The 12,515-nt window shown below is 35.1% G+C and overlaps 1 protein-coding gene across 1 annotated transcript in view; it reads right to left on the reverse strand.

The window, feature by feature from the left end:
• The window catches only part of AGBL4 (AGBL carboxypeptidase 4), a gene marked incomplete at both ends in the record, with an annotated part of 937,634 nt that overhangs the window by 916,293 nt on the left and 8,826 nt on the right, over positions 1–12,515 (reverse strand). Inside the window, one exon of the mRNA XM_082766598.1 lies at positions 3,282–3,400. Within this exon, the coding sequence (XP_082622724.1) occupies positions 3,282–3,400 (119 nt within the window). The remainder of the gene's footprint in view (positions 1–3,281; positions 3,401–12,515) is intronic.

The following is a 12,515-nucleotide window of genomic DNA, read 5'->3' on the forward strand; positions in this document are numbered from 1 at the left end:
AAGGGATCACAAATTCAAAAGAAGTCAACAGTGTTATGCTATTGTGAAAAAGATTGGACTGTGTCACATAGCACAAGTAAATAGATTGCAAGGCATATCATGTAATATACGATACATAGTACTGGCACCAGCATATCTGAGTATCATGTTTGCCTAGGATCACTGCATGTCAAGAAAGGCATGGAACAGCTGGACACAGTCCAGAGGAAATAAAGAATGATAGGAAAATTGGGAAATACAACCACTGAGGAACAATTGAAAAAAATAGCAGTTATTTAATGTGAGGGAAAGGTCAAGGCAAGATATTATAGCTTTCCACTAAGTCAAAGAAGAAAGGACCAATCTGCTGTCAATACCTACAGTACTGGAAAATAATGCATTTTTGGTAAGAACATTTCTACACTGAAAGAAAAAGTTTCATATAATGAGCAAACTACAGCATTAGAATGGATTACTGCTTTCTCATTGAAACTTTCCTCACTGAAAGTCTCTGTGAGGAAGGAAAATAAGTATCTCTCAGGAATAGCAAAAGTAGTATGTTTTGCTTTTCAACAGGACGGTGGACTAAAAAGAAATCTCCATGTCTATTTTGTTTTTGTTTTTTGTTTTTTTTAATGATAAAATCAAAAAAAAAATATAGGCCCCTCTAAACAGCAAAATGGACATTCATATCAGACATATCAGATTACATAAAAACACACCTCCATCCCAAATTCATACTCCTCAACACTACTTAATAGAACAATGATAGCCATTACAAAAATAAAGCATTCATAGCACTTCATCTATATGCTTTTTTTCCTGTTTTCTGCAAGTTTAATATTCTTTATCTGTTCCAAAAAGGTAGGTACTTCCCTTTCTGCAAGACAAAATAAAAGAGTTGCTGAAAAATTGGTCTGGAAGGGAGCCTTCAGTTCTATCAACTAGATATTTCAAGAAAACATGGAATGCAGCCAAAGACAGGAAAGTCACTTGTGGAATCACATTTAACAGAACTTCGATCCTGAAAACAGACCATCAACAAATACTCCCCGAGTACCACTGTCCAGGCAGTTTTGCTCCACTCTATCATAGTTTCATCAGGATCAGGATCACTTCCAGTGAAAGCGTTATATAAAACAATGACAAGTTCTGTTAACATTACATTAGATAGAGAGCTACAATCATCATGTGTTATAACTATTGTTTTTAATTGTATTGCATTTATTTATACATATTAAATAAATCCTTACAAAAATTTAACTGTAAAAAACCTGTAACACCTCTTAAGTATGAGGGATCTCGGATTTCAGACACGTTTAATAATATCATCATCATAATGGATGAAGCACAACTCTATCTTCAGGTATTTCCTTCAAGTATATTTAGGTCTATAAGATAACAGTAACTTAGAATTATTACAGAATTGATGTCAACTATTAAAAAAAACATGTTCTATGAAAAAGGCAAATCCAATAGGGTATATCATGTATAGCTATTTGCCAATTTTAAGGTGGTACTCAAAGCGTATCAATACATTTTTGTATAAGTGTCTTATTCTACTGTTTGGAAGATAGGAAGAGATAGATTACAGAGTTATTAACAATTTGATAAAATATCCAATAATCAGTTAATTTGCTTTGACCCATTAAGGTACTGTAAGCAATTACTTGGCTGACATAAACAATAGTTAAAGTGAATTTACAAATGAAGTATACACATTATTATTGTTCTTGCTAATACGTTGTCATTATGAGAAAATAAATGAAGTTATTAATTTTATTCATATTTGTATTTTGGAGGTGTCTGAATATGCAAAGCAACATCAGAGACTCATCACGCTACTGTGTAAATAAACTAAGTATTTCATATAGTACCTGTCTCTATCACATGCTGTACTTGTCAAAGTATGAGCATTACTTTTGAACTACAGAAGTATTTTAATTTAAAAATATAATTAATTCTGTTGCTTAAAAATTGGAATTAAACCATAATGGAATGATTCACATTGCTTCACAAATCATTTGATAGCTGCAAAATCCTTTTCATTGCATGGCAGCTTAACAGAATAAAGTAAATTTCTCAGCTTGGCCCACTGATTAATTTCATAAATCGTTTTCTAATGCAAAAAATCATAAATTCATAATCATTATGAATAGCATCCGAAGTATTTTTTTTTAATATTTAAGTATTGTCTGAACTTTCAGATATACACTCTAAAAATAAAATACTCTTTACTACACAACTGCATCATTTACACTTTTTACACAATGCTATCAGAGGATTTAAATAACTTAATCTAATATTTTTCCAGGAACTGTCAGCCACTATTCTACCCCTTAGGGATATAACTCTTTATAAGAAAATCATTTTACACGACACTGTAGCAGTTTTGGCATTACCAGCACCTCTCATATAAACCACGCTGGAAAATAGTTTTTCCTGCCAAATGCCTTTTGTACATATGGTGTTTAACAGTGCTCTGCAGGTCTGTAAGCCAATAATAATAGATGCAAGCTAACAATCTGGAGACAAACATATATGTAACACAAAATGCAGCCACATACTTTTTATATATATATATATATATATATATATATATATATATATATATATATATATATTTAACTACATACCTCCAACATGCATATAAACATACATGATTTAAAATATTCTTCAAATTAATATACTAACTATAACACTTGCAAAAAAAATAGTTTCTCTTTCAATTTGATGTAGCTTCTCAAAAACTAATTCTGCTCCTATTGACATCAGAGGCAGAACTTCCAATAATCTCAGCAGCATAGAATTTGGCCACAAGAAACACAAGTAAGAACCATATTTAAAGACACTAAGTACACATTTTTAAAGTCTTCCAGCTATGCAAGGATAGACAGTGCTTTGAAACTTTGTTGAGGGAGTTAACCTGGAAAATTACAGTATAAAATAACATTTTTATATCCTACATCTTTGACTAGTTAACAATAAGCACTGTATATGATAATAATACATATAATAATAGAATAAAACCCATTAATTTATCTACATGGGGTAAGAGAGATGTACCTGATAAAAAGCACATTACAGGTAATGACAAACTTCACATACCCTTTTTTTTTTTTTTTTAAAACATTTGAGCAGTCTGATTTTATGTCATACTCTGAAGTGAATCAGCGCGTAAAACAGTATTTAATACAAACCTTTAGCATTAAGACATTTTTTTATATATAAAAATTAGCAATACAGTAATAAGCATTAATATATTGGCAGCTGTTACATAAAGTAATGCTGAAAATGCTTACCACTTTCAAAACAGGCATCAAATATAAGATGTCCTTTTTTAGGCTGTCCACAATAACCAGCTGGGAGAACAGTGTACTTGCTCACGTTCCCTGCTATGATATCATCACCTCCTATGTCACTACCTGTTGCAGTAAAAGCAGAAATAAAGCATAAGCATGAAAAAGAAAAACAATAAAAAACAATTGAAGGATATTCTCCCCATGCTTTTCCAAATAACACGGAATTTGCACAATTTAAAATATACACCAGTAAATGAAATTTCTTGTTAAGATTCGCTTAAGAATTTGCATAAAAGAATGGCCTCATATATTAAAGCTTCTCTAACAAATCACACAGCCTGGTTTCTTGCTCTTGCATGTCTGGCAGTTGAACACTCATGCAATGAAGCCTGATCTGCATTTGAATCTAATTCTTTTGACTGGAACTCTGACATGGAGAGCTCTCTGATATTTTGCATGGATTCTCTAGAATTGAACTCCTACAGCAGCATCTTCCTCGCTATGTTTTCTAAGAGAATCATTTTCCTCTATCATTTTGCCCATTTTCATGCATCTTATATGAACTAAGAACCTCTGAAACTGTTAAGTCCCACTCATAATTGAAAATTTAAAGTTATTAGAAGGGAGAGACATACATTTACAGAGATGTGATGATGCAAGCCTTGCTTGCTCAGCAAACAAAGCTCAGAAAATGAACTTAGAGAAAAAAATTAAATTGTTTTTTTATTTCATAATTAAATGAGGACAAATTTTCAATACTACTGCATGATTTTTGTCAAAATACATCATTAGTGTATATATTGAAAACCTTGTTCTCACAGTCAAATTATACTGTCTAGCAAATTGCAGTGTGAAAAAAAATTGTTTCCAAGTAGCGATGAAAGAAGACTGATTTTTTTTCATTTGAGAAATGCAGAAGAAATTAAGTTAATATTTGTATATTACATTATACATGAATATTACATTTTAATGGAAGAGATACATAATAATATAGCTAGCTGTACGTTCTGACATTGTCTCTTCACTATTTACTGTTTGGACAAAAAATGTGTAACAATAGAAAAACTATCTTCTGTGTTAGAGAAAACTAGAAGTAATGTGTATGTCTTCAAGTGCATAAGGCATGTGATGGAATAATGGGATGATAATATCTTATTTCACTCTGATAAATAGGGCTACTGAGGCTTCTAGAAATAGACTTTTGGTCTGTACTGATTTTTTGACATTTAAATGGGTTATGGGGGATGATGAATGTGACATAAAGCTCAATTTGTTTTATTTTTATATTGAAAACTATTTCACACTGATGTTACAAGCAATTCATATCACCCCAAATGATGAAAACAGCTTATTAATTAAAACTGACCTTTCCATACATAAATGTACTCTACCTCTTGAGGCAAAACACCTTAGCTGAGGTAACAAATTATATCAATGTATGTGACACCACAGCTAAAGGGTCTGTCAGCCTTTCTATTATCCACCTATATTTTAAGAGGTATATAAATCCTGGATTAAAAAATATGTATATCCACCTCAACACTTAGCATATAAATTCATAGTCTTCCCAGGGAAGAAATCTGAAACTTACTTTCTTGGAGAAGTCCTGTAACAGAACCAGGACAATTTAGACCTTTTCATATTTAAAAAATAATTAAAATTAAAAATAAAAAAATAGAAATTAAACACCATGTATTTATTTTTTTTAAGCAAAATTACTATTTGCCACCTCAAAGTTATTTGTTTTAGACTGAATAACTACCCACAGATAGCAATCTAGGGCATTTAAAGTGTTTTCTTTAAATGTAAAATTGCTACTTACTTCTGGTATTTTTAGCTATATGTATTTTACCCTGCAGAGTTTGGCAGCAGTGCTGCTACATTTTGCTTAAAGGCTGGTAACACCAGAGGCAAACAGACTTGAGCAAGGACTCTGTATAGCCATGATCATGTCACTCAATACAATTCATCCCACTGCATCATGCAGCCTGCAGTTTGGAACAACAGCCACAGAAAAAAACATTTCCTAAGTTCCAGTCCAGTGCCACTTTGATTAAGAGCCTCCATATACCTGGTGCAACTAGTCAAGATAATGATTTGTAATCCAACACATGGAAACAAGGATACAAAAAAATATAACTCAGGGAAAACCTGTAGATCTCCACCAAGAATACATGAGCTGTCAAGGATCAAAGTGAAAGAATAGAAGATGGAGAGCCAACAGACTAGAGACTGAGCTTCTGATGGTAAATGCTCACTGTCAAGTCTCTGCTAAAAATAATAGGTTTCTTTTAATTCTTAAAAGATAGCTGGTAAACACCACTTAGATAAAGATGAAATCAGAAGAGATGCCATTCATAATACTGCCACCATAAGAGTGGTAGGACAAGCAGGTAGGATACAGCTACGTCTCCCTTTCCACCTAACTGACAAATTGGACAATCTTTACATCGTGCAGAAGGAATCTGTCAAGAAACTGTGTCCTAGCAAAAAGTTTTCCTTGCTTCTTCTTGGCCTCATAGTCATTTAACAGTATTAGCCTGTCCTTTGAGGTTCTTTACTACACAGTACTTTGAATATGCAGAATGTATTGTTATATTTTGAGTTATCTCTGAGCTATTTTATTGTTATTTTGAGTTACCATCTAATCACTAAACCTGTGAAACAGCAGCCTCTGAACGTCATGCTATATAGCACATGAGCATATGTCCCTGCTGGCATGTCCTCCTCAGGTGATAAAGGAAAGGCCTAAACTGCACCTGCATTACTGTATTACGAGAGGCACGGCTTCGCACTCCTCTGTTCAGCGGATGCAGCAAGTGTTGCTGAGAATACATCACTGCCTTCAGATGGAGAGCTACGTTACACCGAGCTGCGAGCCCTCAGAGCAGCAAAGAGATCCTGTCCCCTCAGCTGGTGCAGGTGTTCCTGACAAAAGGCAGAGATGCAACAGATAGCTCAATCTCAAACAAAAGAAAGGGGGAGAAAAGAATTAACTGAAGAACATATTGTACATTGCTCCTAAGGAGAACCTGTTCTCCTTTGAAAAAGGTTAGATAACACAAGCAAAGGCAAGAGTAACTTGGCAAAGAATTTTTCTCATACTACAGGTCTTATTTTGGCAAATATTTTTTTATAGGTTGTAGGACACATGGCTACTTTACTCTAATTCTTCAGAGCTTAAACTCCCGGAGTCTACAGCAAATTCCTAGGATTTACTTTTACCACAGTATTAAACTTTAATGGCAATTTTCTATCAAGTATAAAATCTGTAGGTGTCTGAAATCTCTGTAACTAACTATAAAAGTTGGACAGTCTTCAGGTGTCTGCACTCTTCATGATTGCCACTTTGGAAATATTTCATATCAAAGTAGTAAAAATGAGCAGAATCAGTTAAAAGGGACTGGGATTCTTAGGAGGAAAAGTTTAGAAACTTTCAGAGCTTCTTACTACTCCTAAGTTCAAATGATAAAGCAAACACTTTTTTTTATTTAAGCAGAGATGAAAACAGTATTTGCTACAGTAAACATCATGCAAATTTAGGTACATTTTCTTAAAAAAAAAAAAAAAAAAAAAAAAAAAAAAAAAAAAAAAAGCTTCTGGAGGAAGTAAATAATAGTCATTCTCTGAACTGAGTAAACAACAAGCCCACTTCCAGCTGTGACGAACTTCAGGATCTATGGAGGTGGCAGCCGGCAGCTACCCTCATGCTACATTAAGTAGAAGGAGAGCACAGCTACATTAAAACAGACACAGAAAAAAATTCCTGGTAAACCTGCATAATTCTTATAATCAGATTTACTGCCTAACATGGATAGCCAATTAGAAAGGTAAGGTAACACGAAAAGATACAATAACTGCAACTAACATTGTAGAAGAGTTTATTTAAATATTACAAATGGCATTCATATGCCTCAATTTCTTTTCTGTTATAACAAAAATATTATACATCTTACTACTGATTCTTCTGTCAATAGCTAGAGAACTACTACTGCTGTTGATAAGGCACCACCCTTTACATCAGGGCAAACAAACATGAAATACAGTTTCTGAATTTGATAATTTTCATTTTAACTTCACCTCTTCTGTATGGTCAAATAACTGCTGCTGCACTGTTCTTTACAGGAAATGAATCAAGCTTTGATTGTGAATCTAGTGTAGGCTAGCTCTTCTAACTGGTTTTGATCAATCCAGATATTCTACTTCGGGTCAAACTGTTCAGAAGAAAAAATTATTTCTGAATAACATACCAAAATCAAATCACTAGGTCTACAAAATGCATTGGGGAAATCGTATTATTTTCAGTGACATCATGAAACTTAATGATTAAGTTGGCGTGTAAAGATCTAATAACAAAATTCTCATCACCCAGGAGGTGGAAAGTGTCCGAGTATCCCAGCAAAGACCCTCATCAGCCATGAGCAGTAGAGTTATTGCAAACCCATGCGAAGAAGTGAATCTGAACTCAGCAATAAGCAGAAATTTGTTCAGATGGCAACACATCTCCTATTAGCTCCTAAATGTGACAAGTCTCTGAATGAACACTGCTCAACTCATGTCTTGGAATAGCAACTCTTATGAGGGATTTGCCACTAACTGTCTTCTCTACCAACCAGAAAAACACAAAATTACTTTATATCTGCATTTGTAGGGAAAATTCCAAGAACTGTTAGTAACTCATTATGTTCTGCTGTTCTTTGAATCTTTTTAGTAACAGATTTATATTACAATGTTCATAAGCTTCAGCAACAACAATATAGAGAACTTATGCCTGCTATGAGCTCTGAAAGCTCCAGAGCTATCCTAAAAATCCTATAGGCAGCAGCAGTCAAGAACTTGGAATTTAAATTTCACTGGCTTCAAAAATGCTAAGAAGAACAAGTGTCATTTTGATCTTCACAACCACGTATCCTGCAGCAAGGATTAGGAATGACCCTAAGAATCTACACACACTGCAGAGTGTTGTCAGCCTGAAATTGACTTAATTCAGGGTCACCATCGTTTGAAAGGAAATGGAAAAAAATTATGTTAAGACTAGGGTCTTAACCCTTCCAGGGTCCAGAATACCCTACATGGTACCAACCACACCTGCTGCTTCACATTCAGATACTGTGCCCATACTGTCACTTTTAACCTGTTTCACAGGTCAAGCAGATAAAGGGGAATGTTAATTATCACGTGGCATTCTCATACAGTCTAGTTCTAAAAAATAGTAACATGCTGTATTGTTATTTAGAAACAGAATCTGAGATTTAGCATCTTTACAGTAAGTGTCTCTTCAGCTACTTTCCTCCCACAGTTTGACCAACAGACTGGTTGTCAAGAGACTGTCTCGCAGCACTAAGATATTCATAACCAAGAAAACATGCAAACTAAAAGACAGGCACCATTTCAGCAGAGATTACCAGGTACTTTTTAAGCTTTGCAGAAGTTTTGAAACTACTCAGGAAAAATAGGCTGCTAGCTCTCTCTTCTATGATCTGGAGAAAGCTTACAGTAGGTTGCATAAATAGGAAGGAAGCTTGCCATTTAACTCCTACTGCACAAGTTACCGTTTCTACAGAGGCTACCAGACAACTTATCCTTTTAACCTTCCTAATGCAATTCCTTGGGTAATGCGACATTAACTTTTTCTTTTGGGTCAGACGGCAAGGTACATATAAACAAATACCTCAGACTTCTTTAGATATACATGTCCAAACCGATATACTCATGCAGAAGGCATGGCACGGGTGTCTCAATCAAACCTGAGAGTGGAAAAAGCCTTGTTCTCCTATGCAGATACATCAAAGCACAATGATTAGTAAAAATGTTTGCAGGCGTCTCTACAAAAGGCTTGGCAGTACTATAAAGAATACTGTGCTTAAATGCTTATACTGAGCAGATAGTAGGCAGCCTGCAGGGAAATAGGAATAAAAAAAAAGTACAGAAGGTGCTTAGCTCAAGACAAAGCCATCAATTTACTGGCTGATTAAGTATGAAAAGATGACAATAAACCTCTACCACCCAGTCCATTAAAAAAAAAAAAAATGGATCCAGATAGAGATCCAATTACCAATCCGAGGTCAATTATAACTCCTTTCAAAAATCCAGTGAAGAACATTGAACTGAAGGCAACATCTGGCAGACAGATACAGCTCTGAACAATGATTCCTCACTCCCAGTGGCCGGCATTATCTTATAAGTTTACAAGAAAACAAAATAAGTCAACTTGTGTTGATGTTTTTTTGTTTTATGTGTAATATTTGTTTCCTGTCTTGAACCTAAAAGCATAACTTCAAGCTTTACTTCATGAATATTTATTTATTACCTCAATGTGAGCTCTCTCCAAGGATATACATTCTTCTCAGATTCAAATGGAATTTTTTGTATCCCTTTAGTGAAACCAAAATTGTCCAGCAAGGTATAAACAGATTTTTCCAAATTAAATTAGAAAAAAAAAAAAAAAAAAGCAACTGGTGCTGCAAACTCAATAAACAAGAAAAATATGAATTTCACTACTCTTTTTACTGTACTTATAATCTCTAACCTCTCCACTAAAACACTCATCACCAGAAAGTAGAAAAATATGAAAAAAGTTAGTAGTGCTGGATATGTTAACTGAAAAATAAGTTTACTTAAAAAAATATTGTAAGAATCAGTCAATTTCATCTGATATACATATTTATTCCTTAACAAGTATTTGGCATTTGATAATATCAAAGGTATCACATGATGCAACAGTTGCTATAGTAGCAATACTTCTTCAAACAAAAGCATAAAACATATAAACTCTAAACAAAAATATGATGCGTGACATACATCCCCAACTAGCAGAAAACAGTAAATAATAGTTCCAGAAGTCAGCTAGTCCTCCCAGCTGCATCTGAAAAAAAGGTAATTGTATCAGCAAGCCCATCCTTTCTTGAAGATAAGAGATGGCTCAGTTTTAGGTCTGCATATAAATAATGTGAGATGCCACAATGCCAGTTGAAGAGTGCATAGAAATTCAAATTCTAGGTCACCAAAAGATTTGTGAGGGAAGTAGTGTTTCCCACCAAGCATGAGGAAATTTTGTGTTTAAGGATTCTAAGGCAGGAGAGGAATGTCAGAGTTAAAGCAGATGCTTTGTGTGGTACTACAGAAGCTCAACAGGTAAAGGTTTTTTCCTCCAGATCCCATGCATTTTTGAAACCTGTAAGCAACTGATTTCCCAAAGACAAGGAATGCCCATGACCTGCAAAAAACACTGAGTCAAAATACACAGACAATTGCAGGGTTTGGAATTGCAGTCAGTAGAAAATGTCAAGTAAGGGCAAAAGCTCATGATACTATCCGCAAAACTGGAAAAAGAGGCAGGTGGTTGAGTCACGCACTACTGTTCACTGGAAGCATCCTAAAATGCTACAAATATTTCCCATGCTGCATAATGTTGAAAAGAAAAAAAAAAAAAAAAAACAGCTTACAAAAAAAAAAAATTCACCTGTTTTCATAGTAACACAGAAGAAGATGGAAGAAGTGAGAGGAAAGGAAGGAAATATCCATGCCACAGTTCCAGCAGCTGCCCAGGTACGGAGCACTGATTTAACAAAAGCAGGATATCGAACCTAGGCTGTTAGGTACACTAATCAGACCCACATCTATCCTGGGTATATTCAAAAACCTTTATTTGGCAAGGTTTTTAAATGCAAAATGATTGCCTACAATATGCTTACTAAAAGATATTTCTGAATAACCTCAGTAGCACCAGCCAAGAGATGATGGTTCAGTTAGTTCTAGTTGGTGCAGATTCAGTTCAGCGCAGAAGGTCTGAAGCACACCATACCTAATCCATACTTACACTGACAAAGCAACACCTTGCCCACTTCCAGTCTATGCAGTAAAATCGTATTCTATTCCAAAAACTGGAACATTACTTCCTCAGAGGTTTGTTTTTTTTTTTTTTCCTTGTTTTGCGCTCTATATTATAGAATAAATGTTTTTTCTGGTTTAAGACCACAAGAAAGCCATGTGATTAAGCAACAAGCAGCTCATGATATCCTAACCAGGAGTGTGCACTATGCCAATCAGGTCATCTTTATCCTAAGAGAACAGCGTAATTAAATTGTTTTAATGACAGCATAACTAAAAAGAAGTCATGACAAAATGAATATTTATGTTAAAAATAACTCACATTGAGGCCAGCTAGATGCAACTAAAACATCTAATATGTACCAAACAATGCAATGATCCTGACCTGTGACTACATAGCCTTTAATACAGAGATTTCAGCTTTAATAGGTAAATCATTAAGTTGGTGTGCCTCTCTTCATTAGGATTGTGGGCTGGGAAACCAAAGACAACCCAACAGGTGATAATTGTTCTTGATACAACAGAGATACATGTTTATGTCAGCTTTATCAACAGGCTGAAGCATAATTTATTTTATTTGTCCTAGGTCTCATACCCTCCAGTCCTGACAATCACTTTTAAAATACTTGCCCACAAAAGCTGTCCCTCAGTAAGTACAAAGTACTATGGAAGTCTTTCAAGAATACTGCCTAGGTTAAATAAACTTAGAAACAGTGTTTTTGCTCTTTATGAAAATTACACCTTTCACACTGAGTTCCTAGTACCGTTGACATCCTTACGTCTGCTGATTTAGCAGGGGCTTTCCAGACCTGTCTTTGAAGAGATGCCCATACCATATTTTACTCAACACCAGCTGCTGTACTGTGATCCAAAAAAGGGTCAAATAAAGCCAGCTATAAATGTAATGCAGTGCCAGCAATAATAAACTACACTATGCAAATTAATTCAGGTTCAGCGCTGAGGTAATACAGCTGTGACTTCTAGCTTGGATCAGGCTTTTTTCTCATCCTCAGGCCTGGTGAGCCTGCCCTCGGGACAGCTTTGGTACTCCACCAAACCCACCACTCAGTGGTATTTTGATTTTTTGTTTTTTAACAAGTAGCTACAGTAGGTTTGTTGGGGATGCACCTGTCCAAAGAAACATGTATTTGAATATCACTAAGTCTAGTGGTCACAATGCATGACTTCAGTTCCCGACTCAACCAACTGGCAATGAATCCTCATGCCAGGGGAGACCAGGCCCTCTGTGATGGCCCCAGAGAAGGCAAAATCCTGTGGGGAGGCACCTCAGCAGCTCCACACAGCAGTGTCTTTCTCTTCAACACCATTTTTCACAAATGACTAGAAGAGAAGGAGCTGCACAGCACTGCAACTGCTAGGGCTAGGTGTAACAAATAAAAATGA

The sequence above is a fragment of the Aythya marila genome (assembly GCF_965140915.1).
Source record: "Aythya marila genome assembly, chromosome: 8".
NCBI lineage: Eukaryota > Metazoa > Chordata > Aves > Anseriformes > Anatidae > Aythya > Aythya marila.